We start from the raw sequence: 19449 nt of genomic DNA on the forward strand, positions 1-19449 counted from the left end.
TTATCCTGTTCACAACTGATGACATGCAGTTTAGAAACGGTTCCCATAGAAGTCAATAGCCTGTAATCCGCACCTGAAACGGACCTCACTGCTCAGAAATTGTACAGGACTCTTTTTTTTCAATCCGCACCGCCAGTGCACCAGACATATGTGAACAGGCACCATGGGAAACAATGTTATTTCACGTCATGCGGATTGGATGTGGTTCAAACTGCACCCAATCCGTATATATATATATATATATATATATGTGTGTGTGTGTGTGTGTGTGAACTGGCACTTTAGGGTACCGAAGTCTGTTGCCATTTCACACGCACACACAACTTTAGGGCTTGACATGTTGGGTATTTACTCAGCAGAACCTCATCCTTTACACTTCATGCACACAGAGTGATTGCTTTTTTCCTCTGAATGCTGGAGCTCCTGGCAGGAGAAAAGCTGCAGACTACACACGCATTTAGGTGTCTCAAGCACAGGGGCGGACTGACCATTTGGAAACTTGGGCACTGCCCGAGGGCCCGGGGTCAGTAGGGGGCCCCATGAGATGTCCCTGGTACATTTTTCATAGGCTTTTTTGAGTTTGGGCAAGGACACAGGGGTCCCATGATCCCCTATTGCCCAGGGGCCCCATGACTTGTCACTGCGCCCCTGCTCAAGCATTTGGACGTTAATGGATTCCATTGGCCAGAATATTGTTATGTCATCCTGGCCATTGGAATGCATTACTGCTCAAACAGGCCTAGAATTTACATGCTTTTAGGCACATCCAGCATTTTCTCTGCTCAAAACCACCTCTCTTGAGCGCACTGGTGATGGGTTTTTTTTTTAGCCTGTAAACGCTCCTCTTCTAATGCACCTGTAAATGTCTATATAGGCATGGACACATAGGCGTGGTGCTTTTACATCCTAAAAAAAATAATAAAATACCAAATGCCTGTAAAAGCTGTGTTTTTTAAGCCCAGTGTGCATAAGGCCTTATATATTATCAAAAATGGGAAATATACATTATTTTGAGTGTGTGTCGTAAACGTAACTGTTGTGTATTTTGCACTGAAATGTTGTGCTTGATAAACTGCTGCACTAAATATACACATCTAATTCTCGGGGTATGTGGTCTTATATTCAAGATGGAGGGGCGCACGCTTGCTGTCCCCCCTTTCCTGACCACCCAGGCCTCATGCTTGGAGAAGGATCTGGTTTAAAGTTTTGTGGGGTGCCCCACTCCAATTTCTAAGGGTTAAAACATTATAAAAGGGGGGAAATAAAGGCATGGGGTTCATTGAAAAATTCAAATCAGATCTCGCCACACTACTGCCGTAAAATGACAGATCCCTGGCTGGCTACTGCTTGCAGACAAATCAGCCGGGGATGCTGGTGTGGTCATAGACTAAATATGATTGTGTACAAAGAGAAATAATAATGAATAAATTATATGTGTCGCGCTTCACCTATTAACTATAAATTAAATAAAATTGATATCACCATATAATATAAAAGTTATATAATATGGTATACATCCTATACCAATATACAAACATGCTGAAAATTCCAAAAATCTAATGTATAATATTAATAAATATAAAAAATTGTATAAATGTGATATTGTGCTAAAATTCATATAATGCAGAAAGCTACATATACAGTTGTGTTCAAAATAATAGCAGTGTGTTGAAAAAAGTGAATAAAGCTCAAAATCCTTCTAATAGCTTTTATTTCCATACACACAAATGCATTGGGAACACTACACATTCTATTCCAAATCAAAATATGAAGAAAAATAGATCAAATTTGTGTTGTTCCTCTAAACAAATTGAAGAAAAGTGAATATTAGACTGTTCAAAAAAAATAGCAGTGTTTGTATTCTTCTTTACAAACTCAAACATTCACTATATAAACTGAAAAATGTTTGAAGATTTTGCTTTTCTTTGAATCACTTAATGAATATTTAGTTGTATAAGCACTGTTTCTGAGAACTGCTGTACATCTGTGTTGCATGGAGTCAACCAACTTCTGGCACCTGTGAACAGGTATTCCAGCCCAGGATGATTGGACTACATTCCACAGTTCTTCTCTATTTCTTGGTTTTGCCTCAGAAACTGCATTTTTGATGTCACCCCACAAGTTTTCTATTGGATTAAGATCCGGGGATTGGGCTGGCCACTCCATAACGTCAATCTTGTTGGTCTGGAACCAAGATGTTGCACGTTTACTGGTGTGTTTGGGGTCGTGGTCTTGTTGGAACACCCATTTCAAGGGCATTTCCTCTTCAGCATAAGGCAGCATGACCTCTTCAAGTATTCTGATGTATTCAAACTGATCCATGATCCCTGGTATGCGATAAATAGGCCCAACACCGTAGTATGAGAAACATTCCCATATCATGATGCTTGCACAACCATGCTTTACTGTCTTCACAGTGTACTGTGGCTTGAATTCAGTGTTTGGGGGTCGTCTGACAAACTGTCTCTGGCCACTAGACCCAAAAAGAACAATCTTACTTTCATCAGTCCACAAAATGTTGCGCCATTTCTCTTTAGGCCAGTCAATGTGCTCTTTGGCAAATTGTAACCTCTTCAGCACACGTCTTTTTTTCAACAGTGGGACTTTGCGGGGGCTTCTTGCAGATAGCTTGGCTTCACATAGGCGTCTTCTAATTGTAACAGTACTCACAGGTAACTTTACACCTTCTTTGATCTTCCTGGAGCTGATTGTTGGCTGAGTCCTTGCCATTTTGGCTATTCTTCTATCCATTCGAATGGTAGTTTTTCGCTTTCTTCCAAGTCTTTCAGGTTTTGGTTGCCATTTTAAAGCATTTGCGATCATTTTAGCTGAGCAGCCTATCATTTTCTGCACTTCTTTATATGTTTTCCCCTCTCCAATCAACTTTTTAATCAAGGTACGCTGTTCTTCTGAATAATGTCTGGAACGACCCATTTTCCTCAGAATTTCAGAGAAATGCACTGTAACCAGCATGTACAACATTGCTGCCTTCCTTCCTTAAATAAGGGCAATAATTGCCATCTGTTTTTCAAAGAATGAGTGACCTCACTAATAGAACTCCACACTGCTATTATTTTGAACATGCCCCTTTCAATTAGTGATTCAATTACACAGAATCAGCAGCATGCATGTCATGACTGTTGAGAATGTTGGATTTCTATTACTCTACTACACCTGCTAGTAAATTATTTGCCATGTAGAAATATCATTTCTACCAAAAACAGTGATTGATCAGGTTAGTGATGTCTGACTGCTATTATTTTGAACACAACTGTATATACACCAATGTGCCTAATAATCAATATATTCAATGTGCAAATAATGTGCAACACTAACAATTTAAAAAAGTGCAATTAATTTGTGCAAATAAAAATCATATATTAAATGTATATATAATAAAATAAAAAAATAAAATATATAAAATTAATTAGAAAATTTAATTATTATGAATTAAATAAAATCATATATAGTCCACTCTGTAATCGTAATCTTGCTGTGCTGAAAAATGTATGTGCTCACCTCACTTATAACCAAACCGTCAAGTAAGGCTATAATAGCTTTTTTGTCCTTATCTGGACAAGGTAGTATTTTCCATACTGAGATCCTGTATGTACTGTAGATGGTGGTGGATAAACTGTAGTGATAACCTTCTCCCACTGGGGGTCTCCTGGACTCACTGAGCCTACATGTAGGATGGATGGATAGGGTTTTCTCCCCTCGTCCTGCAGGGGTCTGTATACTGTCTCCACCTCTCCTCTTTATTCCTCCATATTTTGTTTTCATAAAAAGAAATATATACACATAGTGCCTTATCCTTTGTAGAATAGATTTATTAAGGTGTAAAAATGCGCACTCACATGTAATATAAACAAATCACGCTTTGTATAAAATTATGCCTCAGTGTGTGCTCATGCACAGTCTGTACTCGCTGTTGTGCAGATCTAGATAGCGTTGTGACATCAGAGCCCCTCCCCTACGCATTACGCCACCGGGTCACGTGGCTTCATCAAGGAGATTCACGCCATTGTCCTGGACAAATATGGCAATATGTTAATTAATTCACTGAACTACGAACAGATTGGGTCCAGGGCGAGTTCAAGCTGCACTCGAACCTGAAGCCCAGCCCTAATCAGGACTATGTTATGTACAGCACACAAAGTGCAGTGATCAACATAGTGCCCCTTACATTTCTCATCTGTGGGAGGAAAAAAATTCCCCAGTGATCTTACATATGGGTATACCATGCCATTTTACTCAATGCTGTGCATGCATTTTACAGCCCATTCATAAAATGTATGCTGTGATTCGTAGACTTTGGATTTCTTCTGATTAACACAGCAGAAACCTCTGTAATTGGTGGAGAGCCGGTCACAGGAAATGTCATGGGTTCTACTCATGGGTTTTTTTTTTTTTTTGGTAACTCCCATTAATTTTAAGAAGGGACTTAGAATCCAGTTTAGTGGTAGGCACCTTTGTATTTGTTGTACTTCTTAAATATGCAGTATTATTATTTTCTTGTAACACTGCATGCAGGAAATTCCACTGCTTTATAAATTGACCCCTAAATGCACGGAAGTGCCGCATGCTTTCACAGGATATTTTGAAAGGAGAGCATGCTATATCAACCTCGTTTTCTATAATATCCTTTAGGGGGTCAGGCCACCCCTGCTGATGATACATATCCATTTAGAAATAATGACAGAAAATAGAAAATGTCTTAATACATTACTTTCATTTCCTTGGTTACCTAACTGTACCAACTTACTGAACCAGCACACTTTTTTTCCATTTTTTTCACAAGCTGGTATGTCAATTTGTGCTATTTTCTTTAAAAAAAATGGGATTCATTAATTCTACCAGTGATTGGTTGTTAAGAATCCAGAATTTTTGCTCTACTATGATTCACACTGTAGACAGTAGCACCACCTGGTGGTAAAATCAGTGTTTCACATTCACCAGTAAGGCAGGCATACACGATTCATTTTCTTGTGTTCAACCAATAAAATTCCTCCCAGCCACACATTCAATGCGTATGGGGGAATCCTTCTAACAGAGCTATTATATTATGACAGCGGGGAGGCTTCCTTGCCATCAGAATGCACTCATCAGCACCGCTGGTTATAGCCCGAAGCCATGATCTGATTCAACAAAGAGACACACTTCTGTACAACCAGCCTGCTCATAGATGGATAGAAATTTTGCTGGTCCCGGGTGAACCGGCCGAATGTTGATCCATGTATGGCTGGATTTAGACGGGGATGCTCTCTAATAGGGATCTTCAAACATTGCATTATGAGGGTGGCATTGTATATTTTACAAATATGCACAGGCCTATAAAAAAAAAAATTAGTTTTATAAATGTGCAATATAAATACAATTTAAAGTGGTCGTAAAACCTCAGATATGAAATATGAACAAAGCACAGCCCATATTGTGTACTTGTCTCAATCCAGAGCACATAAGTGTCATTTCTGTCTGCAGCCTTGTTCTGCTGTTATCTGTATGAGTCACTTCTGACAAGTTTTCTTGACATCAAGAGAAAAAAAGGTAACAGGGGAGGGAACTGCTTTATTCTGAACTTTGAATGGATGTAGAGAAGTAAAGACTGCATATAAGCAGGTGCAACTTATGTAGGAGGATTTGTTTCATCTCTGTGTATCACCCGAGGCCAGTCCCTTCACTGGTTATATGTAAGGGTTTACAACCACTTTAAGTTCACCTTTAAAAAAAATATATAAATGCACATCTTTTTCCAGGTAAAAAAATACTAAATTTTTTTTTTCATTAGGAGCCTGATCACGGGTACATATGCCAGGATCCTGCAGACAGTCAGTGTAGCGGTCTGCTCATACCTCACATGGGCAGAAAGCTGCATAATGACAAGAAGAATCAATGAACTACCTAGAACACTCATCAGTACTCTGGTAGTTCATTGAGAACTACAAGCCTTCAGCTGCAATGGATGATGGTAGTTGTAGTTCTCCCATCCACAGAACTCTGTAAATGAATGACAAGGACGCTTTTTTTTTTCAATTGTGACAGCGGTGCGAAGATCCCCTGCAGAGGCCATGTCACGGCACCCCAGTATAGCTACAGTCCCAACTATAAATTTTGAGAGTCCCCAAAGTTGTAACACAATATATATATATATATATATACAGTGGGGCAAAAATGTATTTAGTCAGCCACCAATTGTGCAAGTTCTCCCACTTAAAAAGATGAGAGAGGCCTGTAATTGGCATCATAGGTAGACCTCAACTATGAGAGACAAAATGAGAAAATAAATCCAGACAATCACATTGGCTGATTTGGAAAGAATTTATTTGCAAATTATGGTGGAAAATAAGTATTTGGTCACCTACAAACAAGCAAGATTTCTGGCTCTCACAGACCTGTACCTTCTTCTTTAAGAGGCTCCTCTCTCCTGCACTCATTACCTGTATCAATGGCACCTGTTTGAACTTGTTAGCAGTATAAAAGCCACCTGTCAACAACCTCAAACAGTCACACTCCAAACTCCACTATGGTGAAGACTAAAGAGCTGTCGAAGGACACCAGAAACAAAATTGTAGACCTGCACCAGGCTGGGAAGACTGAATCTGCAATAGGCAAGCAGCTTGGTGTGAACAAATCAACTGTGGGAGCAATAATTAGAAAATGGAAGACATACAAGACCACTGATAATCTCCCTCAATCTGGGGCTCCACGCAAGATCTCACCCCTTGGGGTCAAAATGATCACAAGAACGGTGAGCAAAAATCCCAGGACCACACGGGGGGACCTAGTGAATGACCTGCAGAGAGCTGGGACCAACGTAACAAAGGCTACCATCAATAACACACTACGCCGCCAGGGATTCAGATCCTGCAGTGCCAGACGTGTCCCCCTGCTTAAGCCAGTACATGTCCGGGCCCGTCTGAAGTTTGCTAGAGAGCATTTGGATGATGCAGAAGAGGATTGGGAGAATGTCATATGGTCAGATGAAACCAAAATAGAACTGTTTGGTAGAAACACAACTCGTCGTGTTTGGAGGAGAGAGAATGCTGAGTTGCATCCAAAGAACACCATACCTACTGTGAAGCATGGGGGTGGCAACATCATGCTTTGGGGCTGTTTCTCCGCAAAGGGACCAGGACGACTGATCCATGTACAGGACAGAATGAATGGGGCCATGTATCGTGAGATTTTGAGTGCAAACCTCCTTCCATCAGCAAGGGTTTTGAAGATGAAACATGGCTGGGTCTTCCAACATGACAATGATCCCAAACATACCGCCCGAGCAACGAAGGAGTGGCTTCGTAAGAAGCATTTCAAGGTCCTGGAGTGGCCTAGCCAGTCTCCAGATCTCAACCCCATAGAAAACCTTTGGAGGGAGTTGAAAGTCCGTGTTGCCCAGCGACAGCCCCAAAACATCGCTGCTCTAGAGGAGATCTGCATGGAGGAATGGGCCAACATACCAGCAACAGTGTGTGCCAACCTTGTGAATACTTACAGGAAACATTTGACCTCTGTCATTGCCAACAAAGGATATATAACAAAGTATTGAGATGAACTTTTGATATTGACCAAATACTTATTTTCCACCATAATTTGCAAATAAATTCTTTCCAAATCAGCCAATGTGATTGTCTGGATTTGTTTTCTCATTTTGTCTCTCATAGTTGAGGTCTACCTATGATGCCAATTACAGGCCTCTCTCATCTTTTTAAGTGGGAGAACTTGCACAATTGGTGTCTGACTAAATACTTTTTTGCCCCACTGTATGTATGTGTATATATATATATATATATAGTGTAATGATTAAGGGCAGGAATGCCTGAAGGGAGCCTACCCCTCCCAGAATGCGTATTAAAAAAATGTGATCAAGTCTAAATTCTAGGCTTTTTTAGCATTCATTCATTTCAATTTCTGGCTAATGAAGGAATGAATGCCCAAATGCCTGAACAGGTCTATATGTATTTGCAAATCGCAGCTTTAGGCGTGTTTTTAACATGACTTTTCTCCTGCCAGGAGAAAAGAAGTTCAGAAGAGCTGGGCATGAGGCCTAAATAAGTAGACTTTTAGAGCAGGAATCTATTAAACCCACATTCTCAGCAGCTTAAGCATTGCATATACTTACCTACCATACTGCTGTGTTCAGGATCTTCACTGTGCAGATTACCATCACCCCAAAGCCTCTGGATGAAATCTTCAGGGATCCTTTGCTCTGTACTAGCACATGCATAGCACAATCTCCATTCACTTTTCTGGAAAGCCCATCTCCAGACCAGCAAGGCTTTCTATTGAAGTAAATAGAGCCAATAGCATGCATGTGCCACTATAGAGAGGAGGATTTCAGCCAGAAATTGTGCAGTGCCTGGCAGGTTATGCAATGGAAATTCTGCTGATATTGACAGGTGTACCCTTGGGTAAAAGATCTAGGGGACAGGGGTGTCTTCAAGCTATGAACATGAATTGTTATATAATACGGAGGGCTGAGGTTTATTCAGTTTGCGAAATATACGGTATATTACAATCATTTTTATTTTATGATGTAAATCACTTAAAAGGAAAAACGTGCATAAAAACCTAGCTGGGTAATTTTGTTCTGTTTTTAAACAGTAAAAGACTTCGTTCCCAACTTGTATTACCAAAACTATGAACAAGTTCACTATTGCAGTGTCTGGCCAAAATGTCAATGATTTGTTCTGTCATGTCACCACGGACGGCCAGATTGTGGAAGTGATCAAAGTCTTGTCTCCCCAGCTTGCGTAGGCGTCGGGCCGCTGACCTATAACACTTCCATGGCTGAGGCTCCACTAGCAGAAAGTCACACAGTGTTGTTAGTTTCTTGAGGAATTCTACCAGTCCGCTGTCACCATGATTTAGATGGATCCACATGGTTATTGACATACAAAATCCAATGTCAAACTTTGATTGGCCAAATTTGTCCAAGAAGTTTTGTAAGATGTCCAGTGATGAGGGGTCCATGATATCTAGAGAAGAGAATGTGAGAGAAACGGGGAAGGGGTTTCCGGTGTTCGCTCTGAGGATCAGATCAGGGTCAATGTCACAGCACAAGAATCGGACATCTTGCAATGCCTCTGAGCTTCCCTTTGGTTGTAAGAGATTGTTATATAAACCAATACTGAGATCCTGGAAAACAGATAGACAACATAAAATTCATATTACAACTTAGTTCAGTGCCAACAATATACATTTAACCACTAGCCTACAGGGCACTTATACCCCCTTCCTGCCCAGGCCAGTTTTCAGCTTTCAGTGCTGTTGCACTTTGAATGACAATTGCGCGGTCATGCAACACTGTACCCATATGAATTTTTTATCATTTTTTGAGACAGATATAGCTTTTTTTTGATGGTATTTAATCACCTCTGGGTTTTTATTTTTTGCTAAACAAACCAAAAACAACTGAAAATTTTGAAAAAAAAAAATTTTTTCTTAGTTTTTGTTATAAAATTTTGTAAATAAGTGATTTTTCTCCTGTGATGTGCGCTAATGAGGCTGCAGTGATGGGCACTGATAGGCTGCACTGATGGACACTGATAGGTGGCACTGATGGGCACTGAGGAGGCACAGGTAGGTGGCACTGAAAGGCAGCACTGATATATGGCACTGTTAGGCGGCACTGACGGGCACTAATAGGCGGCACTAACTGGCATTAATAGGTGTCACTGACTGGCACTGATGGGTGACACTGAAAGGCAGCTCAGATGGGCACTGATATGTGGCACTGATGTGCACTGGTAGTTTTTGTTATAACATTTGTAAATAAGTGATTTTTCTCCTTCACTGATGTGCGGTAATGAGGCTGCAGTGATGGGCACTGATAGGTGGCACTGATGAGGAGGCACTAGTAGGTGGCACTGATGGGCATTGACAGGCATCACTGATGGGCACTGAAAGGCAGCACTCATATGGCACTGATAGGCGGCACTGTTAGGCAGCACTGACTAGCACTGTTAGGCAGAACTGATGGGTATTGATAGACGGCACTGATTGGCACTGATATGTGACACTGAAAGGCAGCTCAGATGGGCACTGATATGTGGCATTGATGTGCACTGATGGGCACTGGCAGGTGGCATTGATGGGCAATGACAGCTGGGGCTACACTGATCATCAGGGCACACTGATGATCAATGTACATGTCCTCTCTGAGTAATGCTGATTACCGGCTCTGCTCTCCTCTCGAGCGGTCAGCATGACAGCTCGTGAGGAGAGAAATGCCGATAACCGGCATTTCCCTATTTACATGTGATCAGTTGTGATTGGACACAGCTGACCACATGACCGAGCCGACATCTTCGGCTCTTTCCATTGATCGGTGGTGATCCGCTGTGTCCCAGGGACACAGGGCACCACCGATCGCCGCGCTGTGAGGAGGGAGCAAGGCCGCTCCACACTGTGTGTGTGTCAATGAACATAGAGCCTGGCTCAGGATCAAGCCCGCCCAAATGCTCCCATAGCAAGTAGTTTGCTATGGGAGGACTTGGCAAGGGGGAAAAACCGAGAGCGCCAGCAGAGGAGGATCAGAGCTGCTCTGTGCAAAACCAATGCACAGAGCACGTAAGTATAACATGTTTGTAAAGTTCTGTAAAGGTATTTTTTAAAATAACAAAGACTAGAATATATGAAACTAAAGTAGAAATAGAAACTATCATTTTTAGGAAAAATAAATAAAAAAAATATAATAGCTTAGAATATTGTGCATTCATTTTTTTCAATGAATTATTTTTTTCAAAATAAAATGTAGTACAAACACATGCAAGATTCACTGATAGTGGAGTACACCAGTAACCATTGCAGGCACAGCATTTATAGAACACAAACTAGGCATGATAACATAGAGCATCTCGTCATCAGAACAAATCTGTCCCAATCCAGGGGGGGTAGAGGCAGTATGAGGGTCATATAAATAAAATACCAGAGGCTTTGGTACCCAACAAGTTTAAACAAGGACAGAACCTAATGGGAAATATGATTAGAGAACCTGGTCCAGAAGACTACAGGAAAGAGCAACAGTAGAATTAGGGGGTGGTGGGGCAGAAGGAGAGGAAAGGGTGGGAAAGGAAGAGTAGGGGGGAAGACAGACAACCATGAGGGCTTACAGCATCCAAAATGACAATTTTATAGGGAAAGGCCTAGATGTTCTTGTTTACGTTTGTAAAGGAGCAGGGGCGGACTGACAACTCATGGGGCCCCCGGGCAATAGGGGATCATGAGGCCCCTGTGTCCTTGCCCAAACTCAAAAAAGCCTATGAAAAAAGGTACCAGGGGCATCTCATGGGGCCCCTTACTGACCCCGGGCCCTCGGGCAGTGCCTGAGTTTCCAAATGGTCAGTCCGCCCCTGTCAAGGAGTCTCAATGCAAGGTAGAAGGAAGGTAGGGCTTGACCCAGGGTTCCCAAACGTATTGGAAATTTTTTGATAGCGTCAGTCTGTATAGCCAAATGCCATCTAGCCATTTTTGGCTGGATTTCCTATTTAACCACTTGACCTCTAAAAGGTTTTATCCCCTTCATGATCGGGACATTTTTTGCTATTCATCACTGTGCTACTTTAACTGGCAGTTGCTTGGCCATGAAACACTGTACCCTAATGCAATTTACATAATTTTTCTTTTACATAAATAGAGCTTTCTTTTGGTGGTATTTGATCACCACTGCATTTTTTTTAATAAACAAAAAAAGACCTAAAATTTTGAAAGCAAACATTTCTACTTTGTTATAAAATATATCCAATAAAATTTAATTTCTATATAAACTGGCCAAAATGTATTCTGCTACATATCCACATCTAACACTGCATTTTTTTGGGGATACTGGTATAGTTCTGATTGTGATCAAGATACTAATCCGTACAGACTCTATACTAGTTGCTGACGAAACATGTCAGGCAGAGCCTCCCTCTGACATTATTGCGCTGTTGGCCATCTTGGATATGGTTCATGTGAATGCTTTTAATTGTTCTACAGCTTGTAAGTAGGATCCTATTTGTGCAAATAAAGAAGTTTTTTATACGTTTTGTACTGTGAGAGGCATGTTTTTTCTTTCATGACCTTGTCTGGCACTACGCTTTGAGTTTACATTTGAGTTGGAGTCTGGGAAGTTCCATGCTTTTGGGGCGTGATACGGGAAGCCTGCCAGTGCTCTACATTATGAAGCTGGTTGGGACCCCCTGTAATTAAGGGGTCTCCATTTCTGGTAAGCCTACATTCATTACTTTGGTGGTGGTGTGCACTCTGGTAGCATGGTGGGCATTTTATTTTACATTTTTATTTTATTTTTTTATATTATTATTTATGTTTTTTTTTTTTACATACTGTCATCGTAGCAGTACATTGGGGGGTGATGAAGATTTTTTTTTTTTTTTACACTGATTTCTTTTACACCCATAAAGGCTGTAAAAGCAATCATTTCTCCTTCTCTCTGGCTGCATTCTTGCAGCCATTGAGAACTACTGTGTGATCTGTGATTGGCCACAGCTTGTCACATGGTACAAGGCTGTTGTGAATAGCCTTGTACCATGTGACCTATGTGATCATTCACAGATTTCACACGTAGTAAAATAATTGAGTACGGTCTGTGATACTTTTTTTATGTGCAGTACTCCTAGACCTTGAAGAAGGGGACACACCCCAAAAGATTGTCCTTAAAATTGTATGTTAGTGCAAATAAAAAAATTATCACAGACAGTACTCAATTGTTTCTGTTGCACGTGCACTAATATGGCTACAATCACCTCAAGCAAACTAGTAGTAAGCAATGATGTCAGGAAGTGACATCTTGCTTACTACTATTCATGTGATTACTGATTAGCCAATCAGTGATCACATGATCGGGACCTCACACAGAGGTCCAGTACAGCGATCAATGTTCCTCTGTGTCCTACAGACACAGCGGGCACCGGATTGCGGTGCCGTACGCTCCCAGGGAGTGCGCACAGGCAGTGAATATGGAGGCCGTTTATAAACGGCCACCTGCTCCTGCACTGCTACTGTCTGGCCGTTTATGTACATGGGCCAGACGGGAAGTGGTTAAAGTATAATTTCACTGAAATTGCCGTTACACTTTAAATAAAAGCAGAAAACCCAATGTATTGCAGCTCACTATTCCTTAGATGTGGTGGCTGCATTAGTTTTTTTTGCAGGCTTTTTCCCTTTATTTTCATCCAGTAATATTGAGAATACCACACTCATTCCTGCATTGTATCTATGGGAGCAGCCATGGTTGTCACACATGCTGGGCATGCCTGCCTTCGTTCATCTGTATTACATGGTGGATTGATGGGACTAGTCATTTCTGCTTCTTTTTGCTCACAGAAGTGACCAGGATAAAGCATTTCTGGCAGGATCAACATGTATTTTCTGGACTTGCCTAAAAAAATGAACACTAATGCAGCTGTCACGTAACCCTCCCAGGTGGTATTCCCGAGTGTAGCTCGGGGTAAAGTTTCAGCACCACAAGCAGTAACCCCGAGCTACACTTGGGAATACCTTGCAGCGTTGCTCCAGGATCTCTTCTTCACTTACCTTGTCCTGCGCTCCAGCGATGTCCCCCCTGCAGTGTCCCCGGCAATGTAATCCGGCAGATGCCGGCATCTGTCTTCTGGGTTCTGTTCCCAGAACCCAGAAGACAGGACATATGGGGGACGGAACGGCGGGAAATTTAAAAATGTGAAAAAGTGACATTCACTAAATACACTAAAATCACATAGTATAACATTACTGTATCAAACCATTTCACATATTTTGTCCCGAGTGCTTTGTCCTGTGCCCTGCCTGCATTTTTACTGTTCTTTCTGCCTGGAAACTGAGAAACGTCCATGGCGTCCAAAAAGCGTCCCTTTAGGTCAAAATCGGTTTTAGACCAGCTAGAGAACAGCGATAGTAAATCAGAACCACTTGCAGAATTGAGTGATGATAATGGTGAAATTCGTCATCAGACACTGAAAACAAATTTGTGACTTTGCTCAGCGATGTGCGAACTTGGCGCTATACTTCAAATTCCAGTGTTTTTGGTTTGATTATATTATTGAATTACATTTATTAATATTATATTATTATTTTTTATGATTATTTATTAAATTATAATTTATGATTTCGTGTTTCAAATTTTATCATACCCGGGATGTTTACTAGACTCTTGTTCGGACAGATTTCAGTGAGTTATTCCTAAAAATTACAGGCCTACAATAAAAAAAATACATATTTCCATGCAAAAAAAGTACCGCTTTGAGCACAGAAATACTGACATAATCAGACTGCTAGGGAGGCTATAGGACTGATAACCTGTACAGAAGTGCCAAGGACACTGCATTTCTGGCAGGATCAACATTTATTTTCCAGACTTACCTAAAAAAAATGAACACTAATGCAGCTGTCACTTTAAAGGACTGATAACCTGTACTATATAACACTTATTTGTTGGGCTTACACATGCTGTATAAAAGGCATAAATATGCTCCTTATAACTGGATAAAGCATGTTGTGTACAACACGGGGGAGAGAAAGGTTCTGTCTTCATTTCAGCTTCTCAGTTACTTTCTTGTGTCAGAGCTGCAGTGTCGTTTACTTCTCCTATGCACCGCATGTAAACTGAGAGCGCTATCCCGTATCATTATACCTCGTTGTACAGGTCAGGTATCTACACTTACCCGAGACCGCTGGGAGGGAGAGTGCCCTGTGTCTGGCATGCAGCAGTTTGCACACACTATACATAGTGTTGGTCACTGATCTCACCATAACATTCATAGTACATTCACACCAGATGCAGTGGGACTGTTGGGCGGCCAGCACAGTCCCACTGCAAGAAAAGACAATGCCTCGTCTCCGACCTGGCCAGTTCACACCACTGTATTGCACTGGTATGCTCTGTGCAATGCGCACTGATCACCCACTAAAAACTGTGACATTTAAAAAATGTATTTATTTATTTTTTTATTTAAAGTGCACAGTGCAATGCGCCACGATTGGTGCATGAGCACTACTGCAATCCCACCGCACGCCAGCTTCTGCATTGTAAGAAACACATATCTACACCTCCATGCTGCAGCTGTGCCCCGCTGTCGCTAAGCAGAAGAATTGAGCAATAACATGACTGCTGATCGCTCAGTTCTTGGTCTGCCCGGAGCAGAGAGTGGCAGCTGTCCAGAGAGCTGTCTCAGGGGTTGCAGCTGAGCCAAATAAGAAACTAAATAGTTGAATAAAAACAAGTCATTAAGGCCTAGTTTACGCTTGCAGTCCAGGGCGGTAAAAGTAGGTGGTTGAATCGCAGTTTTACAGTTCTCTTAGGGACGGTTCACAACACAGAAATTCAGAACACAGTTCGGATGCATTTCTGCATGCACGTTTTTTTTACGTGTTTTGATGCTTTCCAGTGCATTTCCGATGCATTTTTTATGCTTTCCAGTACATTTTTCCCCTCATTTTTTTCTTCACCTTAAATAAGGACATGTACATTTCGGTGTGTTTAGGGAAGTTCTGGTGCATTTTACTGAATTCCAGTACAGTTCAGTGCAGAAAAAAATTAGGCATGTTCTACTTTTTTTTTCCTGGAACTGATCATACTGGTGTGAACTATGCCATTGGAAACCATAAAACCTACTATTCATGCATTTTTGATGCAGAACAAAAACGCACTGGACTGCATGTGGTGTGAACCAGACGTTAAATTGGAATTCCAGGCTTTTTTTTATGTAAAACCTTTATCCCAAAAGGAAAAAAAACGGCCAGGTCACCAGATGAAAACAGAGGGGAAAAAAAAGCTTAACCCCCCTGGTGGTATTCCCGAGTGTAGCTCGGGGTAAAGTTTCAGTACCACAAGCGGTAACCCCGAGCTACACTCGGGAATACCATGCAGCATTGCTCCGGGATCTCTTCTTCACTTACCTTGTCCTGCGCTCCCGCGATGTCCCCCCTGCAGTGTCCCCGGCAATGTCCTCCGGCCGATGCTGGCATCTGTCTTCTGGGTTCCGTTCCCTGCGACATCGGCAAAAAAATGTGAAAAAGTGACATTCACTAAATACACTAAAATCACATAGTATAACATTACTGTATCAAACCATTTCACATACATTTTGTCCCGAGTGCTTTGTCCTGTGCCCTGCCTGCATTTTTACTGTTCTTTCTGCCTGGAAACTGAGAAATGTCCACAGCATCCAAAAAGCGTCCCTTTAGGTCAAAAGTGGTTTTAGATCAGCTAGAGAACAGCGATAGTAAATCAGAACCACTTGCAGAAATGAGTGATAATGATTTGTGGGGAAATTCATCATCAGACACTGAAAATGATTTTGTGACTTTGCGAAGTAATGTGCGAACTTGGCGCTATATTTCAAATTTCAGTGTTTTTTGGTTTGATTATATTATTGAATTACATTTATTATTATTTTTTATGATTATTTATTACATTATAATTTATGATTTCACGTTTCAAATTTTATCATACCCGGGATGTTTACTAGACTCTTGTTCAGACAGATTTCAGTGAGTTATTCCTAAAAATTACAGGCCTACAATAAAAAAACAACATATTTCCATGCAAAACAATGTACCGCTTTGAGCACAGAAATATGGACATAATCAAACTGCTAGGGAGGTTAAAGAAAACGAATGCAGCCACCACATGTAATGATTGGTAAGCTGCAATATATTCCATTTTTGGTTTTGGGTCTAATACGGCTTTAAACCTGCTCCCACTCACCTTCTAAATCCTAGTCTGACTACCCTGTAGAAGAAAGATGCTTATCTTACCTATTTGGAGGGCTCTGGTCATGTGATCGGCTCCCGTGTAGAGGAGGGACAGCCGACAACGGATGCCCCATGGGAAGGCTATGAGTGATGTCAGCGCACAGGCTCTGCAGCTGTTGTCCTCTCCTCTGAAGCGGTCCTCTGGGAGATCACATGACCGGATCAGAGCGTTCGGAGAACAGCAAAGTATCTGCATCTTTATTTTATAGGGTGGTTAGTATAGGATACAGAAGGGGGAAGGGAGCAGGTCTAAGCTCAGTTAGGAATAGCCTGGAATTCCAGTTCAAAGTATAACGAATGGCATTTATTTGAGTTCTGGACAGAGTGGAGGTGGATTAGACCCCCAATCAGTGTTTATAACAGTCCGTGCCCCCATTAGGGGGATTCCCCCTCTCTACGTGTCCTGTCTACCATTGTCATTGGTAAAGAAAACCCCACATTTTGGGTTGTCCCTAGAAACCTAATAGAGGGAATTGGGGACACTAATTGATGACCTGGGGTCTCCAAAAAAACTTTAACCAGTTGGCGCCCGGCCTATGGCCGGATGGCAGCCAGGCGAACACTTCATCCCTCTGGGAGGACGCCATATGGCGTCCTTCCCGGATCGCGATGACAGATCTGTGTACCAGCCCTGTTGCCAGTACCATGTGACCTGCTGTGACCAATCACAGCAGGTCACATGACAGTTGTATACAATGGATGGCTTCCTTTCATGCCATCCATTGTATATAAGTGTGTCTAGCTGTGAATGGTCACAGCGATCACATGCACAGGCTTGGCCAATCACAGCCCATCTGTGTCATGTGATTATGCAAAGCTAATTACACCTACTCACAACAAAAAAAAACCTGAATGAATCGATTTCATTCAGTTAAATGCTTGCTTATAGCAAATAAATTCTTTGCTATAATCAAATTGTGTAAAAAAAAAAAACTGATCACTTTCCCAAAGTAGTACAATGTTACTATGGTAACATTATACTACTTTGGCCATGGTGCAATTTGAAAAACAAATTTGTTTTTAAAAATTATAAAAAAAATTTCGTACTGTCACCAGTCAGTGTCCCTGATCACCGCTATGCCAGTTATATGATGACGCTGTACTGCACTGATGACAGTATGTAAAAAAAAAAAAATTGTGAAAAATGTTTTTTTAATTTCATTTTCCGAAAAACGATGACAAAAAAATTATAACTTCAAAAAACTCGCCATGCCTCTTATGAAATACGTTGGACTGTCTACTTTGCAAAACGGGGTCATTTGGGGGATATCTGTACTGTTCTGACATTCTTGGACCTTGAGAAATTAGATTGGCCGTCAGTACTTCAGGATTGATCAATATTCAGATACATCCCATAGTTTGTGAACTCTATAACTTTCCTACAAACTAATTTTCTAAATAATAATTTCTAAATAATAAATACTAATTTGGGTTATTTTCACCAAAGACATGTAGTAGAATACATCTTGGCCTAAATTTATGAAGAACAATTATTTATTTGCAAACTTTTATAACAGAAACAAAGAAAAACATGTTTGTTTTTTTTAATTTTCTGCCTTTTTTGTTAATTTAGCAAAAAATTAAAACCCCAGCGGTGATTAAATACCACCAAAAGAAAGTTCTAGTTGTGTGAACAAGATGATAAAATTTTAGTTTGGGTACAGTGTTGTATGACCGCGCAATTATCTTTCAAAGTGTGAGAGCGCTGAAAGCTGAAACTTGGCCTGGGCAGGAAGGGGGTAAAAGTGCCCGGTATGGAAGTGGTTAATTTGCAGGGATTTCCTCTCTTCCTGTTTGGCTATGGGACAGGAAGTGAAGGAAAATCTCCCCAATGGGACACAGAGGTCAAAAAAACTGACAGGGGTTATAACGCTATCCAAAATAAAACAAACCGTTTTGCCTATAGTTCTACTCTTTTTGGGTTAAGTGGGCAGTTCTGCCACGCATTCAAGAGCATTATATGTACGATATTGCGGGCTTTACAGCATTAAAAAAAATTAAAATGAAAAAAAAGTGAAGAGGTGACATAACTCCTCCTAGCCGCCTATCACGTGCCATCTGAAAAGCAATTCACCACCGTTCATCCTTCAGAGGGTGACGCAAGTGGAAACAACTCATTATATGGCAGGGGAGGGGGGTCTACCATGGCGTACGGTGTGATATCTGTGCGACGGTCCGCTGTAATGACCAATCGGGAAGTGGCAGTGATATCATGCTAGGACAGATATCTATTGATGATCAATTATTGGTTTTGGAATTCAATAATAAACAATTGTCTATCTGGTGGGGTAATTTCCATACATCGCCCCTCCCCGGGACACTTTTATGTGATCAGGAAGCATCCTCTTGTCTGATCTCTATAGTTGCCCCCACTCACTCCTGTGTTGCATCCCACATCCAGGGCCAGCAGAGGCGCCTCCCCTCCCCCCTGTCTGTTCAGGAGCTCCAGCAGATGTCCCGGGGGAAGGAGGCTGAGTCGGCTCTCCGGTGGATGAAACGTGTAGTAGTTGGGGAAGTTCCCGTACGGAGCAGCTCCAGGATCCTCCAGCTCTGCCATGCTACACCAGCTGCTGACAACATGAAGAGAGCTGAGCTTCCTGCTGCGGCCATCTTTCTCCACCCAGAGCATTGGAATGCAGAGTGAGGGACCATGTTACTACACCCAAAGCACAGAGAACTAGGCTTCTGGTCGCCGCCATC

General features: G+C 41.5%; 1 protein-coding gene across 1 annotated transcript; it reads right to left on the reverse strand.

Moving 5' to 3' along the window:
- Positions 1 to 8500: 8500 nt before the first annotated feature.
- Positions 8501 to 19387, reverse strand: BCDIN3D (BCDIN3 domain containing RNA methyltransferase). Its single transcript, XM_089687306.1, has 2 exons — positions 19127 to 19387; positions 8501 to 9135 (listed from the first exon to the last, which is right to left on the reverse strand). Exons 1-2 carry the CDS (start codon positions 19376 to 19378, stop codon positions 8569 to 8571), a joined length of 819 nt encoding a protein of 272 aa, XP_089543432.1. The 5' UTR covers positions 19379 to 19387; the 3' UTR covers positions 8501 to 8568.
- Between the last annotated feature and the right edge of the window lie 62 nt (positions 19388 to 19449).

This window comes from Staurois parvus, unplaced genomic scaffold, assembly GCF_062004578.1.
Source record: "Staurois parvus isolate SC_StPar_1 unplaced genomic scaffold, SC_StPar_1.0 ptg000422l, whole genome shotgun sequence".
In the NCBI taxonomy this organism is placed as follows: Eukaryota; Metazoa; Chordata; class Amphibia; order Anura; family Ranidae; genus Staurois; species Staurois parvus.